The 27,165-nt window shown below is 34.8% G+C and overlaps 1 protein-coding gene across 1 annotated transcript in view; it reads left to right on the top strand.

The window, feature by feature from the left end:
* Positions 1–4,594: 4,594 nt before the first annotated feature.
* Positions 4,595–27,165, top strand: part of LOC145283643 (WD repeat-containing protein 54-like) — a 66,533-nt gene continuing 43,962 nt past the window's right edge. The window contains exon 1 of the mRNA XM_080132611.1: positions 4,595–5,108. Coding sequence (XP_079988737.1) covers positions 4,869–5,108 — 240 coding nt within the window. The 5' untranslated portion in view covers positions 4,595–4,868. The remainder of the gene's footprint in view (positions 5,109–27,165) is intronic.

Here is a 27,165-nt window from a genome sequence, read left to right as displayed (position 1 = left end):
TAGTCTACAACTGTTTCAAAACGCACAAAACCAGCTGTCTTCTGAAATAAAGTGTATTAAGACAGACAGTCATCGTCATCATGCCAACAAGATTGTTGATAGTCTCATCACACAGTTATTGGCGAGTTGCACCCCCAAAAAACTATAAGTTTTCTTCGGTGCTGATGCCATTTCTGACCTGTCTGACGAAACTGTTACCATTAACACATCTTTTGATAAAACAACACTTCTTAATCAGCATTATGCAGGCACAACTCCCTCAAACAGTGCACTATGCTTTGCCAGCATCGACAGGTGTGCCCTTAATGATATTTGGTTAATGTCAGATATTGTTTTTGAGAAACAAACTTGATATTGGAAAGTGTATGGGTCCAGATAATATTTTCAATATTCTGCTCACTTGGTGTGCTTGCTCATTATCGAAGTGCCTTGCTCATCTGTTTAACTTGTTTGTCTCTGGTCGCATGCCTCTTCTATGGAAGATCCTCACTGTGGTTCCATTCTACAATTATGTAACGGTATCAAATTTAAGTTATTTAGCTCTTGTCTAATTTTTCTAAGCTCATGTTCATTATGAAATTCACATCTCATAGAAAATAAGCTCAGCAATCTGTCTCAATTCAGTTTTCTAAAATAGCATTCTGCCACGGAACAAGCAGCCTGTCTTTATCAGCACTTGGTCTCAAAATGTGAGGCTAAGAACTGCACAATTTTGGCATTTTTTGAAGTTTTTAATGCATTTAGAACTATTCCTCACTCAGCCCTAAAGCATTTGGTGTCTGAGGCAGGCTCTTTTCTTAGATTTGCAACTATCTATCTGATCAGCTGCAAGGAACTCTGGTCCTGTCTCAGCTGGTGTACTGCAGGGAAGTGTTATTGCGGCAACGTTATTTTTGATCTTCATCAACGACCTACTGACATCAATGGACAGTGCAACATCTCATTGTAATTGTGACAACTTGACTGTGTTCCCAAGCTCTTATGCTGATGACACACAAATTTTTTGTGTCACACCCAGATCCTTACATAGCATCGGTATACCTGCAATCCAAAATAAGGAATTTTGTTAACGATCCCAAAATTCAGGCATTTTCAGTCACTCCAATTATTTAGAATTAATTAGATTTCGGAATTATTCAAAAATAGTTTATTTTTTACTTTAACCATGTTTTTTGAAAAATAAATCAATAAATAAATAATAAAAAAAGACATTATAACTAAGTTATAACAAGTTTCATCGTATGCGTGAAATGCTGAAATAAAAATTCACCAGTCGCTATCATTATTCAAAAAAGAGAGAGTATCTACATATGGAAGAACAATAATATTCAAGTTCATAATTTTCTAGTTAAGACCGGGGATTATTATTAAAAAGGAAAAATAATAGTAAATACAAAAGCACAGAAAAACATTATTTTACCCTTTTGGGACTGATTTCAAGAATGCTAACAAGCAAATTCCTTAGCCATTTTTTTAGGCTTATTTATAAAGATGGCGACTATATTTTATCCGGGCGAGTTGTCATGTCAGCATTTCACGCGTAAAATGAAACCTGCTATAACTTAATGTATATTGTTAATATTATTTTCTTTACTAAAACATGGTTTAGTTTGTTTCGAAGTAATGCTTAAAATCATTGAAATTGATTGTTAACTTCTTATAAATTGATGAAACTTTTGATAATAATTTAGCATAAAAATGTCAACATAAAAGTTATTAAAGAACCCCCCCTAGATATCATTCCTTAACCTTAAGTCCGAGTGGCAATACAGAATAGCCAAAAATAATGAGAATGAGAACGACGTGAGTATCACGGGACCTTTAAAAATCAATTTCGTCACCAAAATCACTTTTATTTCACTCTAAATAATTAGAGCGACTGAAAAATTATATATCATAAAATTTTAGTTTAATAATAAGAGAAAAATATATTAAGAAAAAAGTCACTCCATTCAAAATGAATACTCGTTAGTAAAATTTTCTCTGTTCAATAATTATGAAGAGAAAGAAACGCGGTGTACAATCTCAGAATACACGTGAGTTCCTCGTTTGGCGTTTACCGTTGTTCAATTTCAGTCGCGTGCATTGTGTTTGCTTAGTAGACGTAGTAAAAGCATACACTTTATTTAGAGGTTCATTTCAGTTCTAGCATTATAAGGAGGTTTTCTTTGTTTCCAATTTAGTAGACTATTTGGTGCTTCTACAAAATTTGAACCGAACCAAACCATTAACCAAACCGACTTTTTGCTGCACAAAATCTAAAACTTGGGTTAGGGTTAATTCAAGATTAGTTAAATGTTTGGGCTATAGAAGTATATAGGATATTCTTCAACATTTCACATATTTCTTCTGTTGGAGGGGGGGGGCGGGAAATCAAGGAAGTATATTTTATTTTGAATACTATCACACCCACAAGTCTAAAGTCGCATACATTTTTTAGCACCCCCAATTTTTTTCTCTCAGAAGATGTCCCTATTTAGTTCCCTCACCTACGAGGGAAGAGTTTCATACAAGGTTGTTTTTTTTTAATGTGGAGGAAATTCAGCCCCCCCCACTCAAAGAAGTACTTTAGATTGGGACAACGATTTAAATTTCCCCAATCTAGAAAGATCTCTCCTTTCTCGATCGAGGACAGAACACAAACAAGCCTCACATTTTGATTCTCATTTAGTAAGTTTTAAAGTTATCAAATTATTTGAAACTACACATAATCGAAGTCTTTTGAAAATAGAGTTTGGGACACTAAAAACATACACATCCCAAATGGTGTCTTTCAAAACGCGAACCGACACTCCGGCGGAGTGTCACTCCGCTAACAAGCATGGAGTTACGAAGTAAATTGTCAAGCCAGAAACAATAAAAAAATAAATAAATAAATAAATAAAATAAAATAATAAAATAAAAATAAATGAAATAATGAAGACAATTCTTATTTTACAATTAGTTTTTTTTTTTTTTTTTTTTTTTTTTTTAATCCACGTGAATTGTTATTTTTGTTGTGGAACAAAGAAAACAAAAACGGCGTCAAGAAAAATCATGTGCTAAAAATCCGTCATGTGGTTTTGATAAGGGAGGGGTTGATCATGAGATCTAAACAATAGGGAAAAAGCGGGCATGTATTTTGTTTGACCTAAAATATCAATGAATAAATAAATAAATAAGACCGAAATTCTTTTTCAAAAGTGAAAGCGAAAGTTGCACATAACATCACTAAACGTCTCATTTCCAGTAATGTGAACTTTTTATTCAATTCGGTCTGTATTTAGTTTGAAAACAAGGTATATATGCAAGTCGTGTTTCAAATTAAATTAAATTTTTGCAGTGTCATTTTTTCTATTAAATTGTGAGGTGAAAGTACAGAATAGTTATCCCCCACTCTCCTTGATAAGAATGGCTTTCTAAATAACTTTATTTTAGAAAGGATTATTTTTTGTATATGTACCGAAAATAAAAAATAAACATCATGAGTAGCATAATAATAATAATAATAATAATAATAATAATAATAATAATAATAATAATATATTAAAATAAAATTTTTTAAAAAATATTTCAATTGTTGCATATTGTTATAACTTGTAATAAAGTACGTATTATTCGGATTTATTTTCCTCTTGGTTGGTATAATAATTTAATATAATAATTTTGGCTCGTGTAACCTGACCTTCTTATCTTTTCAAACTTGGAAACCTTAGGGTCGAATATAGGTACTTATATCACCTATCGAACTAAACTCTTATTTCAGTTCAAAATTCGGCCCAGGTTCTCGAGTTCGACAAAAAGGTTCACAATTTCGAAAAAATACATACACCTGAAAAAGTTCGGATATTACATCGGTCGAAACGTTGTGAATAGAACAGCTAAGATGAGAATATTAATCCAAATTATTAATCCTTATCTAACAATTCTGAAATATGTAGTGCTTCTAAAAAAATTATAAAAAAAACAACAACAAAAAAACAAAAAAAAAAACAAAAAAAAACGTAAAAATAATTAAGTTTAACAAAAATATTGTTATTTTTGTTCCGGTAAAAATAAAAACAAAGCCTATTTTCATAACAGCTTCAAACTTTTTCTAACTATTAGAACAACTTCCTTGTATGCATTTTTTAAAAAATCTAAATTGCTGTTTTGAAAAAATGTTTTTGTTTTTCGACATCGATTATTACGACTATTAATCAAAAAAATAAATAATGTAACGAAATCACACCTTTTACTGTACCTCGATATATATATATATATATATATATATATATATATATATATATATATATATATATATATATATATATATAAGAAACACAGGTTATGAAATAAAGAATTTAAACTAGTAAGATTTTGAATTAAACAAAAAGAATAGAATCTAATTTAAAAATTAATTTCAAACAGAAGTGTCACATTTTATGATTTTATGATTGTGTCGCTTAAGCGCTAAGCAACTTACAATTATTTTTTTTTTTCCTTTAAAACGTAAAAAAAAACTTCGAAAAATAATGATTTTGATTAATAAAATTTATTTAGACTATAAAAAGAAGTGTAGAACTTAATTAAATGCTTTAATAAGATTTTATTCTTTCTCCAGCTTAAATAATAATAATAATAATAAAGAGAAATACCTTCCTCCCCCTCCTCTCTCAAATAATCATGAATAATGTTATGTTTCTAAGCGGCCCTTGTCAGCGGGAGTCCGACGTAGAGACGGTAGATAGCGTGTTAGAAAGAAGACCAGGAATGTTCCAGGCTGGTATTGCACTTATCATCATCATCATTAATAATAACACAGCCCTATAGTGAAAGTGTACTCCGTGCTTTTAAATTGCTTGCATATTTTATTAGTGCTAATTCTATCGTCTGCTGACACCTGAAAGATGAGCACCGAATTGTATAAAAAAGAAAAGTCCATAAAATCTAAGAACAGCGCTTCTTTGCTCAGCAACAATTTAACTGTTCAGTTGATGCTGGCTGAAAGTTCAGTCCGTTATGGAATTGTACACAAGACTCTCGTCGATATTATCACCGCCTCCCTTGATGGCTCAACGGTGACGAGCAAACAGATTTATTTTAAAGATCCTTCAGTCCCGGGTAGTTCGATGCAGACCGTCATGCAGGTATCATTTCCCACTCGAGTGCACATGATTTTTTTTTTTTTGAAAAAAAAAAAAAAAAAAAAAAAAAAAAAAAAATTCATTCATTCATAGTTTTATTTTAAATTAGTTTTTTTTTTGTTCGTACTTCTGCAGTTTAAAGATCGGATTTTTTTTTAGATAGGATTTTCAAGTTAAATTTAATGTTTTTATTAAAAAGGTTAGGTTGAAGTACAGAACAGTTAACAAAGCCCCCTCCCTCCCATGTTAAGAATGAGTTTCTAAATATTTCAGCAGGATCTGTAAACTGCAGAAGTACTTTTTTAAAACAGGAAAAAAATGAACACTAAAAATGAGAGGAGAAAACCGGTGAAAAATATTTGAACTGCATCCAGTTAAAATCCAATGCAATATTTAAAAAAAAAACAAAACAAAAAAACAAAAAACTACTATTTAATTCTAAGAATAATAAACTGGTAGTATTTGAAATGGCTAGTCATTCAAACTAGCAAGGGTAATACTTTGACGAAAAATCACAAATCAGTTTCGCAAATGACGGAAGAAGTTTACATTTTTTATAATTTTATAAAACTTTCTTTTAATCCTAACCTAGCATACTTACTCTGATATATATATATATATTTTTTTCCTCCGCGGCTTTCAAAATCGTAAATCGCTTAATAGATCATTTCCGGGACCGACTCTGGATCATCCGTCAATGTACTGTAATTCTCTGGGTGCCCATTCATTACAAGCTCGAATAAATGGAACGAACGAATCCATTAGCAAATAAATTACACATGAAAGAAACATTGTCACATTAAAATGCATGTTCTTTCTTTTTATTGTGACGACAATCCACTCGATAATAACTAGATTTCATTAGTTTATTGTTAAATTTGCTTCCCTCTTTTCTTTGTTTTATTCATATTAAGCTATGTATGCTAATTTAATTTGGCATCGTTCAATGAACGAACGATTCGTTCATTCATTCGATCCACGCTATGTCTACTACCCCTCCCCAATCCAATTAAAAATGATATTACATACCCAATTATTATTTTTTTTTTTTTCGTTGCAATAATAATTGTCTTGTAAGTATTCCTTTTTTCTAAAAATTTTTTTATGCAAATATTTTTCTTGGTTTCTAAAGTTCGTACTTATACAGAATACGGACCGTGCTTTTTCTTTTTTTTTTTTTCAAGTTCAAATTTTATGGTATCTTTTTCGTAAATTGCTAGGTGTAATTACAGAATAGTTACTCCCTCCTCCTCATGTTAAGAATGGATTTCAGCACGACCCGTAAAGTTACATATTATGTTCTGTTGAAAAAACTTGAAGCACTTACCTGCGACTCTCAGAAAGAGTGGCAGCAAAAACGTTTTGTGTGGGGTACTACTGGGGTGATGACTCTTTTTATATTGGTAGTTGTTACGTTTAACTTATTTGATTGGCTAACTGGATTATAAGAGGGATGGAGTTAATTTTGGTTGTGATTTCAGTTTGGGATTGGAGTTGAAGGAAACTGAATCGTTACCCTTATTACCAGACCCACCGACAAGGTTCTACAATTTTTACCTAGTCACAGGTCGCAACAAACCATTGTTGCAAAATCCTTGTTAACCTCTACCTTTCAGTGGAGAAAGTTTCCACAGTTCAATTAGAAAAAAAGAAAAAAAATCGGATTTAGCATCGATTATTAATAGGCGGGGGGGGGGAGGTAAATTAACTAAGCAGTAATAATACTGTACACATAAACAAGTTCGATCTTGTGATTTTTTTTTTCCCCAAATAAATTGAAGCAACAGTTTTGGTTTGTCTGCATGTCGACCCCGATCCCCCCCCCCTTTATTTTACTATAGGGGAAGATTAGATTCACTCAGCTCTCGATTGCGACGACAATTAAAATTGCCCCAGTCTAGAAAGATTTATCCTTCACAGACCGACCGAGGGCAGAACGCTAACAGACAACACATTTTTATTCTAACGGCATTCCATACGACTTTTCCATTTTTAGGTTTTAAAGTTAAATTATTTAAAACTGCACATAAAATAATCGAAGAAGTAGAAGACCAATACTTATTGTATACAGTTAATTGAATAAAAGTTTTACTTTTAGTCGGGTAGGAATTGGGGAGGCGTACCTTTCTCGCGCAAATATTTGATATTTAATGAATATTTGGAAGATTTTCGGTACTTTGACAGAATTCAGGGTACTCATGACATACAGAGAGTGACCCCGACCCGCCTGTGCTGGAATACTAACGTTATTATTTAAAAAGCCATCTTAACATGGGGAAGGGTGGGTGTTTTGTACCTATTCTGTACTTTAACGTTACAATTGAATAAAAAAACCCAATAAAACTTTAATTAAACTTGGAAATACGATTTAAAAATATAGAGCGGAGGAGGGGCTCTGCATTAGCACCGAATTCAGAATCAGTTCTAAAAATGGCGAAAACAGTTCACGATTTGAAAACCACTTTTTTTTTTTTCTTCTCAATTTTATTATTTTTTAACCCTAATTTAATCCTTCACATATTTATTATCGCCTGTCATTTTACTTTTTTTGTTGTAGTTTTCAAATTGTAAACTTTAAGGCTATTTCGGAAAATGTTTCGGCATTCTCCATGAAATCTTTTGATTAGTTCCTCATAATACCAAAATATTCCTTTTACAAAAAAAAAAAAAATGTTTTTTTTTATCTGCAAAAAAAAAAAAAAAAAAAAATACATTGGTAACTTTACTTGATGCAACTGTTGTATTAAAATTAGAGACGATTTTGAGACCACATCGAAATAAAACCCCAACCATTTTCTTTCTCTGATAAATTCTATATTATTATGTGTAGTGTTTTTGTTTTGCTTTCACATCGTTAGCAACACAAAGAAAACAATCCCATGACCCATCGTTGCTATTTCTTATATATTTCTTTTCTTTCGGGTAATTCGTCAATTTTTACTATCTTATATAAACAATGGGCATCTATGTTTATCATTGATACGGTTGTCTGTCGTGACTTTCTCTACAACATTTGTTGTTGATTTTAATTTCATAATACGTTAATTTAGGACGTTTTCTGCATTTGTTCTAAGGGAGATAACGCTAATAGACGAAACGATTTTATTTCATAACTAGCAGGACCCGTGCTCCGACGTCTAGTATAAAGATGGCACAAAGCCAGAATAGATTCGTTAAAAGACTCCACCCCACTCAAAATCAAATTATACTATAATTATCTAGCGTATTATCATAGACTGAGCTAATTTTGTATTGTTTTATGAAATGCTCAGTAAGTTAAGACTATAAAAAATGTGCTCCCTTCTCCATAATTGAAAGTAAAGACTAAAAAAATGTTTGCGAAACAGTATTTTAAACAATCCTGAAACAATTGCTGTTGGCATTCGTCAGTCTAGAAGACTATGGGGTTGCGCCTGTAGACTGTGACTGAAGAAGATAATCTTTGATCTACATTATCGGTTGCAGACATTGCAGGTGTAGGTCAGCGCATCGTATTGGTGGTCTGCTGAATTTTGTTTACTGACCTTCCTGAATAGTCTTTTGGTCTCCGCCCGTTCTGTGATGGCCCTTTCCCCAGTGGTCAGACTTTCGGTTACCAGATGTTGCAGACTTTAGTTTTGCGTTCCCAGCTGGTCTGGTCAATATCACATGCTTTCATGTTGTGTTTGCACACGTCGACAAAGCGGAGATGAGAATGACCAATTTTCCTTTTGCCAGTTGTGAGTTCACTGTAGAGAATGTCTTTTGGGATTCACCCATTGTCCATGCGGTGCTCCTGGCCTAATCAGTGTCAGTGTCTTTGGGAAAGGAGAGTGAACATGGATGGAATACCAGCCCTTGTGAGCTCAGCATTGTTGGTAGCTTTGTCCCAAGAAATTAAAAATATTCTCCGCAGACTATGGGAATCTATCGCCATACTTTCCCTTAAACACGTCTGTTGGACTTTTATTAAGTAGAATACTTAATATTTTTTTTTTTTTTTTTTTTTAATGGAGAGTAGAAAACGCATTGTGGATGCGTTATCGGCAGCTCCTGTTACTCTCGCTTCTTCTTATTTGTCCCTCAGTCCTCATTTTTTAATGAGTGATTTTTCTGACAAAGGGAGAAAAAGCTGTTTTCTAGGTTGGCAGTATTTTGCGCGAACAGTTGGCAGAGATGGCGGAAATTTTCTGTTTCTATGTCTATCCTTGTAGCCATGTCACTAGTAAGGGTGCTGGAGGTAAACGTTTTGTCTGTGCTGACGTTATCCGCCTGATAGTCAGGGACCCGAACCTTGGATTAACCACTAAGGAGGCTGTCCTATCAGCAGGTGCAAAGTACTGGGGCTGCTGTATTGCCATTTGGTGAATGGATTCTGGACCATGCAGTAGCTTCTGGTGGGGCCTCTCGATGCCATACTAGTGGGTAATTGTTACGGCTTTACCTTATCATTAGCTACAAATTAAAAAAAAAAAAAATTCTTCGTTTTTTTTTCTCTCTTAGTTTCCCCTCTCTGTCCTACTCTAAGTAAATCTGATGACCTAGTCCACAAATTCCAAAATTTCATCATGACAAGTTTCAAGAAAAAATACACGATTAAACCCGGTTCTCCAACTTCCAACGTAGACCCCTTCTACCATGTCTCCTTCTCCAACATCAGGGGTCTTCGTTCTAACCTTCCAGAGGTTGAAACCCAATTACAAGAGACTAAACCAGACCTTTTATTTTTAAGTGAAACTGGCATTAGACAGGTTATTTTCCTAGAAGAGTTCGCAATTAAAGGATACTCTAACTTCTAAATCTGACCCCCAAGATCGCCATGGGCATGGAATATGTGCCTATATTAAAGATAGCTTTCCATGTGGGAGAGACATCTCCAGGGAAGATCCTAACTTACTCTATATGTGCTTCCGGGTTGCTTTAGCTCACACTACGGCATTTATATTTACTCTCTATCGCCCCCATAACAGCGGAGTTACTATCTTTCAAAGCATATCTGAGAAAATTGACCAAGTCCTATCTGCTTATCCTTCAGCTAACATTCACGTATGTGGTGACTTCAATGTTCACAACGTCGAATGGTTGACCCACTCGAACAAGACCGATGATGAGGGGAGGTTCTGTCATGATTTCTCCATTGCCTATGACCTCACTCAGATTGTTCAGGAACCCACCCGTGTGCCCGACAATGACGGCCAGTATGCGAGCCTACTAGACCTTTTTCTCACAACTTGGCCTGAACTATGTTCAGTTTCTGATCTGTCGCCTCTTGGATCTTCCGACCACTCTGTTGTATCAATTAAGATAAAAATGAAATGTAATAAGTCCCCAGACGTACCTTTCCATCGTACAGTATATCGATACACTAAGGCTGACTGGGATAGCTTCCGTACATTTATATCTGATCTACCTCTGCATTCCATGTTTAAAAAGGATGTGTCCTCTATAGTATTAGACCTGACCGAATGGTTAATTGTAGGTATTGACCGTTTCATACCCTCGAAAAAGTTTCAGCAAAAACCTAACAGCCAGCCATGGTTCTCTCCAGAATGTGCTGCTGCCATTGCGCACAGAAATCACTTTTTCCACTGTTTGAAATGTATGAAAACTAAAGCCGCTTTCAGGACTGCCAGCAACCATTGTAAGAAAGTAATAAAGAATGCAAGAGAGTTGTATGCTCAATCTGTTAAGTCCAAAGTAGCTGAACAGCGGCTTGGTTCCCACCAGTTTTGGCAAATAGCAAACAGAATCCTGAACAGAAGCGTGTGCTCCATCCCAACTATTATCAATGGACCTGAGGTAATCTCGTCAGCATCAGACAAAGCCAAACTCTTTGTCAAGAACTTTGCAGCTAATTCTACCCTTTGCGATCAAGGCCACCAACCCCCAATATTTCCTCCTGTATCAGAAAACACGCTATGTGATATACGTATATCTGTACGTGATGTTGCCAAGCTAATCAAAAACCTTGATTCCAGTAAAGCAACTGGCCCTGACGGTATTCCAATTATAGTACTCAAAAAACCAACCTGAACTAGCGCCCATACTTACAAACTATTTAAACGTTGTCTTAAGGAGAATAGTTTCCCATCTCCCTGGAAAATTTCATCAGTATGCCCTGTATTTAAGAATTCAGATGATCGCTCATCCCCCTCTCAGTACAGGCCAATAAGTCTCCTGTGCGTCATGAGTAAGTTGCTGGAATCTGTGTTAAATACAGAAGTAATCAACCATCTCAACAAAAATAACCTTCTTAGTGACACTCAATATGGTTTCCGTTCTGCTAGATCTACAGCAGATGTGCTTACAGTTATATCTCATAGGATTAGCAAATCTCTCGACGGAGGCAACCTTTCTAGGGCAATTGCTCTTGACATATCTAAGGCCTTTGATAGGGTATGGCATAAAGGTTTACTTCATAAGATCTCTAGCTATGGTATTGCTGGAAATGTCTTCTCAATTATTAAATCATTTCTTTCTGATAGGTTCATAAGAGTAGTAGTTGAGGGGCAAAAATCAGAAGCTCACAGTATTAATGCCGGTGTCCCTCAGGGGTCCATCCTGGGCCCAACTCTTTTCCTGATCTACATTAATGATCTTCCAAATCACATCCTTACATCATTCGTAGACATTTATGCTGACGACACTACCATTTATGGTAGCACATCTAAGACAGTAAATGACCAAGTTCTCTCCAATTCTCTCTCCTCTGATCTTGAGCACGTAGTACAATGGGGTAAGGAGTGGCTGGTTACTTTTAATGCATCTAAAACCAAGCGTCTCTCTTTACATCATCTACATTCTGATCCACATCTGGCATCAATTGAAATGAATGGCTCTCGTCTTCAGGAGGCCTCAAGTTTTGACAAGCTTCTTGGCTTGACCATTACTTCTGATCTTAAATGGAACACGTACATCAAATCTGTTGCCAAGGCCGCTGGAAAAATGGTGGGATCTTTCTATCGATCCGGTAGATATCTCACTGCTGATGCTATTCTCTATCTATATAAGAGCCAGGTACGTCCAAGGATGGAATACTGTTGTCACATCTGGGCAGGAGCTGCTAGAAAGGACTTGGCCTGCCTTGATAGAGTTCAAAATAGACTTTGTAGCCTCGTAGAAGATGTCCTTTTCTCTTCCTTGCAGCCTCTATCTCACAGAAGAGATGTTGCGAGTTTGTCTCTGATGTATCGTTATTTTCATGGAAAGTGTTCGACTGAGCTTCAATCTATGGTCCCCCCTCGCCAAACTTTCACAAGAAACACTCGTCTAGCTGTAAACACTATCAATAATTCCCCCCACTCTTTATCTGTACCTAAACGTAGATTCCATGAACAAAGCTTCTTTCTTAGAACTGCACGCCTGTGGAATTGTCTTCCGTTTTCCTGCTTTCCGGCTGACTACAATATGGTTTTCTTCAAGTCTAACGTAAATAAGTTCTTGATGAGCCGTTCCATATAAGTTATCAAATTTACCAAATTTTCATTACTAATGATTACTATATTGTCCAATTTCTACTGTACACTCTTTAACCCTTATCCTTGAGTGGCCTCTGGGCCTTGATAATGTGGTGATGCCTATGTAAAAAAAAAAAAAAAAAAAAAAAATTGACTATGCATGTAAAATGTGTTCAGTTTCCGTTCTTAGTGGCTGTAGGTTGTCCATGCTTCGCTGACATATAGAAGGGTGCTGATAACACTTAACGTTGTAAACGTTGACTTTTGTGGAGATGGTAAGATGTTTAGTTTCCCACACCCGAATTGTCAATTTTGCAAGAGTAGTGGATGCCTTTCTGATGCGCTTGTTGAGTTGTACATCTAGAGATAGATTGTCTGAGGCTGTAAACCCGAGATATTGGAATTGGACTACATCTAAGCACTGCCCATTTATAATGATGATGGGGTTCTTTAACTCATGACTTGGGTTTTCTCTGAATTCTTTGCAAACATTGGAAAACCTGTCCATGAGTTTTTGAAGTCCTTCTTCAGTGTGAGATGCTACCACCGCATCATCAGCAAACAGTAGGCCCCTGATGGTAACTTGTTGGACTTTGATCCTGGACTAAAGTTGATGCTGAAGAGGCGACCATCTGATCTGGAACAAATGTAAACTCTCTTCTGACAAATTGAATGCATGTCTCAGAAGAAGGGCAAAGAAAATGCAAAATAGCGTAGGGGCAAGCACACATCTCTGTTTGACACCATTTTTTGCACAGTGCTCAACATATCATGAAATGACTCTGCGAGGCTCAGATGTTTTAGAGGGCAGCCAATGAGAGGCAGTATCTTGAATAGGCAATCTCTGCTGACTAGGCCGAATGTCTTAGTAAAGTCAATGAAGGCAAGGTACAGTAGCCTGTTGTGTTCTCTGCACTTCTGAAGTTGGTGCAGTGAGAAGGCCATGTCAATGGTGGAATGTTGGGAGCAAAAGCCACATTCATTCAGGGTATATTCTCTCAGAAAGAACTTGCAGTCTCTTCAGAATAATGTGAGAAAACAGTTTGCCAACAATGCTCAGTAGCAAGATACCCCTATAATTATTGCAGTTGCTGCAGTCCCCTTTATTCTTGTACAGGGTGACTGTGTTTCTCATTTCCTGAGGAACAGCGCCTTTTCAACAACTTAGCAAGAGTTGGTATAATGGCTTAAGGAGAGAGGCCTTGTCGCTCTTGATCAGTTCGCCTGAAATGGAATCAGTATCGTAGGAGTGTGTCAATTGCCTTGGAGACATCCTTGATGGTGGGTGGTATGTCCAGTTCTGGTAATTGTGTGTAGTGTGCGATGCTATCAAGAGCAGTCTGGCTTACTTTGTTTTCTGTTTCTGAATAGTGTTCGATCCATCTGTCAAGTTGTTTGGATTTGTATGTAAGAATTTCTCCTTCGGAGAAGCAGTTTTTATGGCACTTGTATGTAAGAATTTGTATGTAAGAATTTCTCCTTCGGAGGAGCAGTTTTTATGGCACTTGGATTGATTGCTTTCTTAATGCCGTCAGACATTGCCTTGGTGTTTCCAGTATTTGAAGCTTGTTAGATGAAGTTGCATAGTTTATTTCAGTACTCATTTACAGTTGCGACATGCTGAATTCACCTTGTTGCAAGATGTTCGAAGGGCTAATAGTTTTTATTTAGATTATCCTTGTATTCCTGAAGAGCCTTCCTCTTGAACTCAATGAGAGGATCTAGTTTCTCAGTTGCATTGTACTAGTCCTTGTTTTGTCCACCCTTTCTCCTCCCATAATCTGAGATTGTAGAATAGTATGCGGCCTTCTTCAGATTTTTCTGAAACAATAAAAAAGTTAAAAAGCATGTTAGTTCCTACTTACAATGCCTCCCCATGGGACAGTTAGACACCAGGGTCGTTTTTTTAATGTGGAGAAAAGGAACAAAAATAAAAATTGTCTCAGTCGTGAAGGATTTCTCCTCCACTGACAGAGAACAAGAAATTGAAGTGCAGCATCTGAAGAACAGATACTACACTTTGATCTTGTCCCGAAGGCCATGTTAGTTAACATATTAAAAAAAAATCTTCATGGAGAAATCGTTATAGACTGAGGTAATTTCATTTTATTAGCAATACACATGAAAAAATTTAAATGGCTTAAAATATTTCAATATTGGAATATATATAGAAAGAGCTTGACCAGCTGAGAAAGAATCTTTTGAAATTTTTTAAATCTTGAAGTTATGACTATTTTTATGCCCTGCGTGTTTGGATATTTTCCCCTCTTTAAGACCATATGCATTTTGTCATATTTTTTGCACTACTTTTTTAGTAAAAATGCTATATCTTTGTTAAAACACAAGACTAAGCAATGAAATTTGCCATATATAAGTGTATTTTTGTGCAAGGAATCTGAATATGCTACTGAAAATCTCCAGAAATTAATGGTTTCCAAATAATTTGCAGTAAATTCACATAAATATGCTGCGATTGCTTAAAAATGCCATGTATTCATTAAAAGAAAAGAAGTTAGAGAACTCAAAGTTTAGTTGTAATGCATTTTATGTGCCAAAAACTGAAATCGAAATCTAGGATTGGTTAAAAATGAATATATTGCAATATTTCTTTGGTATTATTGTTACCCCTCCCCATCTAACCACCTCTCCAAAATATGTAATTCTACCTTTATAGAAAATTGCATGTGAACAACTTGAAAAACTTTAATAAAAGGTAAACAAAAATTATTTTAGAATTTAATGTAAAATGATTTCCCATTTTAAATCATTCGAGCACTTTAGGGCAGTTACTCCCCCCCCCTTTTCCTATGATAGATAAATCCTGGGTGTTTTTTTTTTTCTAAAAGGCGATTATGCGTGGTTTTAATAGGGTCTTTGTGCAATTATGAGAAGGTAGGGAGGTTGCCACTCTGACTTTGGGTTAATGATAGGGCTAAGGAAAATTATGTGTGAACATCCTGAAGACTTGATAGAAACAAAACAAAAACAATTTTAGAATTTAGAGTGGGGGTTGGTTTCACATAAATGTAAAATAATTCACCATTTCAAGACGATCCTAACGTTTTAGGACAGTTGACCAATTTATTTTTTTTTGCGGGGGGAGGGAGATTAATCATGTGCACTTTTCTTCAAACGTTTTTATGCTTTTTTTTTTTTTTTTTTTTTTTTTATTTTTTTTAACGTTTATATGAGCTCACAGGGGAAGTTTGTTTAGTGGGGAGCTCTGCCACTTGTACTTAGTGTTATTGTTAAGGCAAAGGTTTTAGGCGGAGGCTTGCCACTCGTACCTAGGATTAGACATAGAATTAAGTGGTTTTTTTTTTTTGTTTTTTTTTAAGAGGGTGTTTGATACCCATTGTGAAACTTTACAAGAATTATGACATACAGACAAAAATAAATGTTATTTAAAAAAGTGACGTCCCTCTAATAGAAAACATGATGCTTGGAAAAATATCAAGTATTTAAATTTTATTTAAATATAAAAATAGAAGCAAGTTTTTACTAAAGCTGACAAATTGTTAAAAAAATTTGAATTAATGTTATTTTGATTTTTAATTACATTTCATGTCCTTTCCTACCGTTGTTATTTTTTAACTGAGCACCTCCTACAAATATTTAAATATTGATTATTAAGAAAAAAAATTTTTTTTTAATAATCGGGTAGATTAATTTCCATTTGATAATAATTCACTGAAAACATTTTTTAAGGGACGAAAATTAGAAGTGTGTTACCGTTCGTAATCATACACGCGAACCAAAACATCATATTTCACATTTTCGTTTGTTAAAATATTTTAAAATTTACTACTATCCAATTTTTTAAAATGTTTGTATGGTTGATAACAAAATAGCTCTAACATGTAAGAATTTTTTTTTTTATAACCAGATTTTCAATTAAAAAAAAATTGAGTTGGAATAAAAATAAACAACAAAAACAAAGTCTGTTTACGCCATGTTATCGCTGCTGCTGCTGATACAGCTACTATCACTAATACTACAGAAGTCTTGATTCAAATTCATAACGATTTTTTTGGATATTATGTTTTTAAATTGCTACGTACCACTAGAGAAAACACTGTCCAATCATCTTTTTGATGAATAAACATAGTAAAAAGATTGTTTTATTTAATAGTGAGTGTCTGAAGAAATTTTTTTTCAAAATTTTCAATACTCACCATTTTGAAATCTTTTTTTTTTTTTAACACAACAAAAAAAAAACGAGTGGTCAAATGAATTTCGGACACTCGAAATTATTAAAAATGACATCTCTTTTAGCTAATTTCCAAATTTCATTAAGAAATTCTTTACAGAAACATGGTACGAATGTTTAGAAATCGGGGGGGTCGTTACAAAAACTTACCGAAAATGCTGTTTTATGATGTTCAAATGTTTATCACTTTATTTGCTTAAAACTCTAAAATATATAATATATGTTATTATTTACTAATTCATTTGAAAGTATATTCATTTCTGAACAAAACGGTGGTATTTTGAAGACTTAAAGTGCTTTGGTTTTTAAAATATGACTATTTTAGCAGAAACCCCTTGAAATCTGTGATTATCTAAAGCGTTTTAACGGCCATGTGTATTGCTAATTTTATGAAGTGATTGGTAATAATCTGGAATAGAACCTGTACAAACAGGTTGATAGTCCATGTAAGGAAAAAAATGTACATAAAAAAATGCAGGGGAGTTAATGTTTGTTATTTTTTATTTATTTATTTTTTTTTTTAAGTAATGAATAAAAAATGTGTATGAAGAAATATAATCAATCCTAAAACCATTGGTTCTGGTGTCTTTCAAAAAAGAAATTCTTTTAGACTGAGGTAATTTTGGTGTTTTTCGGATGTGATCAATAAGTTAAATGTACCCCCCCCCCAAAAAAAAAAAATGTTAAAAAGCATGTTAACCCATCCTAAAAGCATTGGTTCTGGTGTATTTCAATGAAGGAGAAATTTTTCTAGACTGAGATATTTTAAGTGGTCGATAATTTAATAAATGAACCTCTGATGAAAAAAATGTTAAAAAGCACACTGATTAATCCTAAAGCTTCTGTTTTTGGTGTCTTTCAAGGGAGAAATCCTTCAAGACAGGTGTTTTGGTTTTAGGAAGTGGTTAACTTAAATGAACCTCTGATAATATAAAGAAAATCTTAATGTTTAAAAAAAGAAATGTGCCCCCCCCCCCCAATCTCCCCTTAAGGAAAGCAATTGTCTGTTTCTCTCTCTCTCTGTCTATACCAATGTAAGAAAAATCTATAAACCGATCTAAAAAAAAAAAAAAAAAAGGCAAAGTCACTAAAATTCTGGCGTTTTTTAATTTGAAGGGGGGTGGGGATCTGTGTAGGCAGTAATTTTTGTTAGCTATTTAATATGAAGAATTATTTTCTAGTTAAAATATATCAAAATAGACCTTCTGTCTAGAAAAATACCTGCTTTAAATATGTAAACATTAAAAAAAAAGTTATCCACTATAGCCAAAACTGGCTGACTCAGCATATGTTTTGTACGAATGTCAATAACTGAAATGAAAATGCTGTTATAATGTTATGAAAGAGAAAAATTTGATTCATTGTTTCTGGGACTCTGTAGATCTTATTAAAACGGACTGGCAAAAAGTTTCAATGGAATGTATTCGTGAATACATTTTTTTTTTTTATGTATGGTTGTATATTCAAAGATGGTAAAATAGAAGTCTGAACTGTACAGTATTTAAGACTGAATGTTTTTGGTATTGTTTATATGAAGGAAGAAAACCATCTTGGAATTTTGAAAGTGTTTGGAAATTCCTACTGATAAACCGTGGAGCAAATCAGAATAACCAATCAAATTGATGGAAGCAAAGGAAACCGAGACTCTAGGGAACTACAGTTATTTTAATGAGTAGTAGATGACTGTTAATAAAAGGAAAAAAAAAAAAAAAAAAATGAAATAATCCTGGAAATGTGTAAGAATTGAACCCTATGAAATATTTGGTGATGGTGTAAACTAGGGTAGGAAGTGAACAGAACAGTGAGTGAGTATTTTGCCACCACCTCTAAAGATGACATGTTTTGGAGAATGCTTATTCTTTGAATTATTGTAGAGATTTAGTCTATTGAATTAAATTGATTGATAATAAGGGGAATAACCATGTTTATTATATATATGATCTGGTTTTATCAGATCTCTATTGCTTCACAAACTTCACTACTTGAAACATTAATTTAAAATAAACATTTCCTTCATAACTTTGTAAACACTGAACAAAATATTTTTCATTTATTTATATAAACATTTTAGTAACTGCAATACAAATTTATTTTTAAAATGTGATCGTAAATAAAGGGAATGAAAAAAGAAAGCAATCAATTTGCCTTTTCACTTACAACTTGGAAATAAATTGAAACTTGTTGAAAATCAAGTTCATCCCTGAAAGAAATGAACATTTAAACACAAATATTAATTAAAAAATAATATTGTGAAGCAGAATTATTTGATAAAAAAAATGTGAAATTAGTGTTGCAGGGCAGATCGTGGGAGATGATCAGCCTTACACCTTAAGAAAGAAAACCCAGTGACAAAGAGATATCACTGAAGGCAGGCAGGACAGTAATGCTATCATTAAAAAACTTGCAACTAGAACTGATCTGCAGAGAGGATGTCTTGGAAGCTTTAAATTTCAATGTCCCTATGGTATAATGAGGTGCCTCTGGTTGGTCTGGACCATGTAAACATGGTTTAGAACTGGATTTTCATGATGATGGGAGCTGTGCTGATGTCGAGGGGTAGTGGAATTGGAAGAGCAGGAACAGGTGTTGGAATTAGAATAGGAACTGAAGGAAAGATCTGAAGTCGGAGCAGGAACTAGAGTGGAAATTTGAGATGTGTCTTCATGAGCAAACCGCGGCAAAGAGTAGAAGTTAAATTGCATTAAGTAGTTTGAGTTGGAATTTTACCCTGAAAAGGCCAGTTTGGTTATTACTGTATCTGAGTTTATTTCTCTTCTGGGCTCAACAGTTAGACAAGAGCAAATCTTAGTCAGATTTGGGAGTCAACTAATTGCAAGACAAAGACAATGATTGCAAGTAATTAATTCACTAAGAAGCAAAAGAACTTTTCTCAATGGAATTTTTATAGTTTTAAAGGTTGAAAAACTTCCAAGACTAATATATATCACACAAGGTATTTGTAGAGGATCAACATTCAACAAAATGTATAGTTTTACAAAAATGGGAAAAAATTTGATAAGCAAAAGACAAACAAAAAAAAAGAAAATTAACACAGTGACATGATTTGTATTCAACACATTTTTGGTGCATGCTCAGACTTTATCAAAGAATGTAAAGTAACAGAGGTATTATATATATGGCAAATGTGGAAGGAATTAGGAATTCAAAATTCAAAGTACGTGGGATAGGAGATGAGAACATATCGGCTAAGTGAAATATTTTTTATTTAATTTTGATTGTAAACAGTGTGATAAAGTAGGTGGGAGTGGAAGAAAGAGAAAGGAGCTTGAGAAGCAAGATAGCCTGAATAAGAAGGCCTTTTACAGTTGGCATAGGGGAATTTGTGAAATACGGGTGATGGTATTTTCTTTGAAGTTTAGGTGATGAGGTAACAGTAAAATAGACGTTGAGAATAATGGTTAAGGGCAGAACTCTATATAACTCTCATACAGCATAATCACATTAATGCATCAGTTCTTGTTAAATCACCAAAGTTAAGAAATGCTGAGCCTGGTGAGTACCAAATAAGTGACCATTTGGGAATTCCAGGCATTGTATGTTAGACGTCAACACCTTGAAAGAATTGCAAAAGACTAATGCCATCTTCCTTGATCGGGATATGCATGCAATTGGGAACCCTTAGTGAATTTAATAATCCTTTCAAGGAAACAGGTTCAACTCGCCTAGGGTGAATACTGCTTTTTCTTTTTTATTTTTTTATTTTATGTAACTCCCACATCCTCAATCAGTGTATATCTTCTATTCTATCCCTAAAACCTTGCCCTCCACCGAATAATTCTAATAGTCTTTGCTTGATTGTCCCCCTCATTATAAATGCTAAATAGGTAATTCTTCAAAAAGACAATATTATCTGAAAAAATAAAAATAAGACTACCAACAACCCCAAATACGGAACACAATGATCAACTGTCTGAATTAAGGCTCACATAAATGCTATGAATGCTGAATGATCAATAGCTGCATTAGTTCCAGGGCCATCTTGTTAGGTAAACATACCTTAAATAAAATGTTCTGAAAAATACAGCTTTGTCATATTTGATGTAGTCCAAAATAAAATATGGGGGGATGTAAATACTGAGCATCCTAAATCTTGACACAATGGCAACTAAGAATATCATAACCATTCTGATAGAAAGTCAAGGAAAAACTCTGGTTTGTTTGTCGCAAAGAAATTTAACCCCTAGAGAAAGTTTTGCATTATTTAATCTATGCACTACCAGAGAAAATTCACAGACCACCGGAAAACAATAGATTGGCACTGAGAAAACATTCATGTTCATGAATCATTTTTGAAAGAAAAAAAAAAACATACACTGTGATAATTCATGTTGGAAAGATGAGGCACTATGTGTGAAACAGATAACAATAAAATTAAGAGAAGTAATCTTGACACAGCAGATGTAACCTCTACCCCCCCCCCAAAAAAAAGAGGGAGTAGGAGAGCAATAAAAATAAAATATAAAAGGAACAGAAGAGATACAGACTTCCAAGTCAGACCAGCTAAGTTTTCTTAACAAAAACCACACATACATGGTCACGCACACTTATTACAAAACCTTGTTTATTTTCATGTTATTATTTCTTGTAATAGAAATCATCACTCTCGCAAATGACCTTGTGTTTGCTTAGCTGTAAAATGATAACAGAAAATGTAGGAAAGAAGAAGAAAAGACAAGCGTAATTTTGTAGGTCACTCATTGGTGAACGTATGCCATTAATTTGCATATGTACACAATTGGTAACTGTTACAAGGGACGAATTCTAAAGCATAAGCATTAAGTTGAGTTTTTTGTTGGGCAGTTTAGAATGAGAATGAATGGTGGAAGATAATATCGAATATACAAGGATTTGTTGCAAGTTGAGGAAAGAAAGGAAAAAAGACTTTCGTATGTTGTATTGACAAGAGGACGTTTTGACACTGCCATTTTTTTTTTTCTTTAATTTAATTTTTTTTGTTCCCTTTCCATTTTTCAAGCTATTTCGGAGTTTTTATTTATTTTATTTTCAAGTGACTTTGATAAGTGGTGACTTTTAGAAAAAATAAATAAATAAACGGACAGATTTGACATTCAGTTAATATCAGAATTACTGCTGGGCCGTCTGTTGCCAAATGGGTTGAGAAAGCTGAGCATATTTGTAAATTATGCAAAATAAAGTAGCCAGCAACAATCATTCCATTGAGGTTAACCAGAGGGGCCTATGCAGTGTACCAACAACTCAGGGATGAACCTGACTGGGAAGAAATTAAGCAAAGCTTATATACAACATTTGGTACGGATCCTTTTGTTGCATGGCAACAGTTCACTACCCGGTGACTTCATCCCAATGAAACGGTGGACGTTTACTTAGTTGATTTATGGAAATTATCGGTTGGTGGTGTCGGTGACAAAATGTTAAGCTGTGCCTTTCTGGTGGGTCATATCTGAGAATGTCAGCAGACTTTTGCGAGCATCATCACGTATTAATAGATTAACAACGGACAAGTTATTGGCCTGAATGCGAAACATGTTTAAGAAACCAGAACCAATTACAGCAGCAGCCGGCACTAGTCGTGCAGCATATAAATGTTATGGAGACCGTGTGGATTCTCTCCTAGCTAACGCTAAGCGTGAGAGCTCTGTCTGCTATAAATGTGGGAGCCCTAACTATTTTGTTAAGGTGTGCTAGAGTCGAAGTGGTATGATGAATGTTTATCCATGAGCACACAGAACACTACGATGTTATCGCTGCAATGAGTTGGGTTACATATTTTGCAACTGTTCAGGAAACAAAATCTGGGGCAAAGTACAGTTGCCACCACTGTGCCTTGCCAAACAATGAAGGTAGAATTGCCTGTTGTCGGTGTCAAAATGGACGATGTGCAGTGTTCAGCACTTATAGACACGGGATGTTCCCGGTTTATAGTTAGTGCAAATTGCTGTCTAACATGGAGGAAGTGACACGTGAAGGTCATGACTATTAATAGTTTATCCCAAGTATGTTGTGGTATAGGGACTCATAATCTACACTGAGAAAGGTGACATAGCTGAAGTTGACATCCTGGTGATGCAGGAAAACCAATTCGATACAACTTATTACTTGGAAATAATGCAATAGGAGCTCTAGGATGTGTCATGATTACAGCAGCTGAAGGTATAATGCTTGGTAGAGGGAAAGAAGTCTGTGCAGCTATTTCTATTGAGGAAAAGGACTTCTTTTCTATGTTTGATGACAAAGAAAGAGCCTGGACTGCGAGATAGAAATGGACTATGGTCGAATCGCCAGATCGGTTGTGCAATACCATTCCAGTGTATGCAGTTTCTGTCAAGAATTGAGCTGCATATAAAGAAGAACTTCGGACGTGGATTGATAACGGTTGGTTAATACCCTATCTACAAGAACGTCTAGGATCACCCAAAGGATTAATTCTGCTCATGGCTATTGAGCAACCTACTAAACACAAAATTGGACCCACGATAGATTATTGAGAATTGAATCAGCATGTTGATGCTTTTACCGGAAATACAGATGTGTGCGCTGCTAAACTACGAGAGTGGCATTGGAAAGGGAGTAATGTAGCACTTCTAGATTTAATGAGAGCCTAACTAACGATTCTGTTTGACATGCTTAGGTTTTGGCTTAAATGTAGCACCCTTAATAATGACAGCAATCATTAAAACTGTTACTTCAGCTTACATTGATTACATGTACATTAATGAAGATATAATGTCTGCAGATTGTGTTCAAATGAAACTGGAATCTTTCGGTTTAATAAGCAAGGACCTTAAGCGCTTAAAGGATGGGACGCTCGTGTTATGCCTTGAGGTCTGGGAAAAATGTAATACTTTACGATGAAAGCGAGGGAGTCCGATTCCAGCGTTACCTCGTGTGTTAACGTGGCGCATCATGTTTTCTATTTGTGGTAAATTAGTAGGATATTTCTGTCTGTGGATGGCTCCCAGTGGCAACAGGAGTACTAAAAGGATTAGCAACTGCGGTAACAAAAGGATGGAATGACATAATCAATGACGATTCTCTTCAGCAAATAATGGCCAAAACGTTGACTAAATTATGTAGAAACGATCTTGCCCGCGGAGAGTGGAATGTATCAGGACACAAACTGAATGCATAGGTTGACGCAAGTTCTTTTGCTACAGGTCTAGTGTTGGAACGATTGGGTAACGTTGTAAAAGATGTGTGCTGGCTTTGTCTGAAAAGTGATGCCCAGAATATCAATTTGGCAGAATTGATGCCATGCTGAAAGGCCTTAATCTTGTGCTGCAGTGGCAAGCCAAGGTCGTACATCTCCACACTGACTCATTGTGTCTTTACCACTTGTTGACTGACACCTTAACTGGAAAAGCATGAGTTAGGACTAAAGCTGCAAGTGAAATGTTGATACGAAGGAAACTAACAATAATAAAGCGTCTAGTTGACAAATAAAGTTTGTAGGTTGACTTTACTTTAGTTCCATCGGAGCAGAATATGGCTGATAAGCTGACTCGAGTGCCAAAGAGATGGATTGATATAATGGCATGGATCTAATCCTCCACAACTGACATGTGCAGACCTAATTAATACCAGATCAGATCCGTGAAATACATCAGAAGAGTGGACATCCTAGAATTTGTTGAACTACATATTTTGTCTGAAGAGTGTGTCCTGGAACTACGAGGCATCGAGCAAGGCAGCTATATACTCGTGCGAAGAGTGTCAGTGAAATGATCCAGCACCATCCTGATGGCAAAAAGGGAAGCTTGGTGGAGGAAAACTGGTGTTGGATAGGTATGGATATAACTCATTATGATGGCAAACATTTCTTGATTTTAACAGACTGTGGCCTGACGCATTTCACGATATGGTGTCTGTTGATGACAGGATATATCGAGCATTGTGTGACAATTAAGATCCATCTTTTTTGAATATGGTCTCGAACTTAAAATCTTGACTGATAATGACTCTACATTTCGATTTCAAAAATTCACAACTGAATGGGGAGTTAGAGTGTGTTATCGATGTATTTTCCTGAAAGTAACACCATAGCAAAAAAATTGCAGTGTTTGATTCTAGAAGCTGTGTACTGGTATGTGACACTTAAGAATGATGCAACACCATCAACTGCACCAGCCGATAGGATTTGCTGCTACGAACAGCATATAAAAGGGATAGATGTCACACCATCAGTGGTTAGAGTTGTCGACGCACCATATAAAGTGGGAGATTGTGTTTGGGTAAAACCCCCAAATGCTTGGTGCACTACAAGGTTTGGCAGTGGACAAATAGAAAAAATAATAAGTACTCAGACTTTGTGGATCGATGGCGTCCCACATCATGTGAAAGATTTCTGCCCTTGTTGTGCCTCTTTTACCTTAGAGGACGATGAGGAAGAAAACCTGCAATTCGAGGATAATCCTGATCCTTTACTGCCCTTTTGAATGAGCTCAGCAATGCTGTCTACAGAACCAGAAGAGTGAATTCTGGAACGTGCTAGGCGATGACGGTAGTAATGAGGAAGATGGGAATGAGTAAATGACGTCTTTCTTTTTTTTTTTTTTTTTTTTTTTTACACAGTGATCACCACTTATCAAGGCCCGGAAGCCACTCAGGGATAAGGGTTATTGCAAGTACATTATGTTAGTGTGGAGATTTGATGAAGTGTTTACTTAAGGGGGCGGTTCATTAGGAATTTGTTAACGTTGGACTTGAAGATATCCAAGTTGTAGTCCGGTGGGAAGCAGGCAGATCGTAGAAGTACATGTCGAAGGCGATCACCATTTCCCTGCTATTTATGTGGTAGTGATATCAGGAGGGGGTATAATAGAAATTATCATTCTCGTAAACGACCTCGTGTTTGCTTAGCCTGTAAAATGATAACAGAAAATGTAGGAAAGAAGACAAGACAAGCGTAATTTCGTAGGTCACTCATTGGTGAACGTATGCCATTAATTTGCATATGTACACAATTGGTAACTGTTACAAGGGACGAATTCTAAAGCATAAGCATTAAGTTGAGTTTTTTGTTGGGCAGTTTAAAATGAGAATGAATGGTGGAAGATAATATCGAATATACGAGGATTTGTTGCAAGTTGAGGAAAGAAAGGAAAAGACTTTCATGCGTTGTATCGACAAGAGGACGTTTTGACCACTGTCATTTAAAAAAAATTTTTTTTTTGTTCCCTTTCCATTTTTTATTTTTCATTTATTATTTAAATAAATTGCATTTAGTCTAAGGTGTTGTTTGTTATCTGTCGATATTGTGTTGCTCATATGTAAATATTTTGACCCCCAAGAAAGATTTTTTTTTTTTTTCAATAGGACTAAATTCTTAGTGTTATTTGCACTGAGATAATTTCAGTATGCAATAAAACATTCGCAACAAATACTCGCCTAGCTACGACAACTGTCAACAACTTCCCTCACACCCTATCGGTCCCTAAAACTAAACGAAAATTCCATGAGTAGACTTTCTTTCCCAGGACTGTCCGTCTGTAGAACCCAATACCGTGTTTGCTTCCCGACTGACTATAACGTGGTCATCTTCAAATCTAATACGATTACATTTCTATTGAGCCATCCTCTATGTGTACCCTACCCAAGTTCGACCATAACTGATCATGTCTCACCATCTACCAAACATAACTCTTATCCTAGAGCGGCCTCCAGGTCTTGATAAGTGGTAACCTCCCAAGTGAAAAAATGTGTTTGGTCATTGATCATTCATAACAATGTAGATATAGATTTAAAAAGAATTCCATAGCACAAGAAATCCTAGAAAAAAAAAATGCTAATCATCAGTATTGAAGTCTAAAAATTGAAGTTAAATAAAAATGCTATTATAAGTGAAATGCCAAATGTTATACTGTGATTTAATGTAAGTTACTGAGCAAAAAAAAAAAAAATCTTATTGCATATTTCTGGTTGCTCTGAAACTGGCAATAATTTAAAGCATTATATAACTTTGCTCTAATTTTATTCATTTATTTTTTGGTCTCTATTATAATAAAAAAAAAAATTTTTTTAATTACTTTTAAAGTGTTTGAATATTGATATTAAGCTTTGGAAATTGATTCTCCTCAGAATCTATCTGAACTATATAAAAAGAATTTATATATATATATATATATATATATATATATATATAGTAGTATTATGAAAGTATAAGTGCTCATATTTCATTCCCACAGGAAATGATAAAGCTAAATGTAATAATTATATTTCATTAAAAGTTGAAATGGGATTATTAATCAAAATAAGAGCTACGTAAAGATACAAAATAAAATTGAGTTTTTAAAATTTATTGTTCAATTATCTCTTACTTAAAACATGATATCTATGACATCAAAACTATATAGATATCAATCATAATATTTAGCAACAGATGGTATTTATCTGAAATTAAATCTCTTACAATTAT

Source organism: Euprymna scolopes, chromosome 8 (genome assembly GCF_053919585.1).
Source record: "Euprymna scolopes isolate OS-2025 chromosome 8, ASM5391958v1, whole genome shotgun sequence".
In the NCBI taxonomy this organism is placed as follows: Eukaryota; Metazoa; Mollusca; class Cephalopoda; order Sepiida; family Sepiolidae; genus Euprymna; species Euprymna scolopes.
Note: the sequence above shows the minus strand (reverse complement) of the source record. Positions and strands in the feature narration are given on the sequence as shown.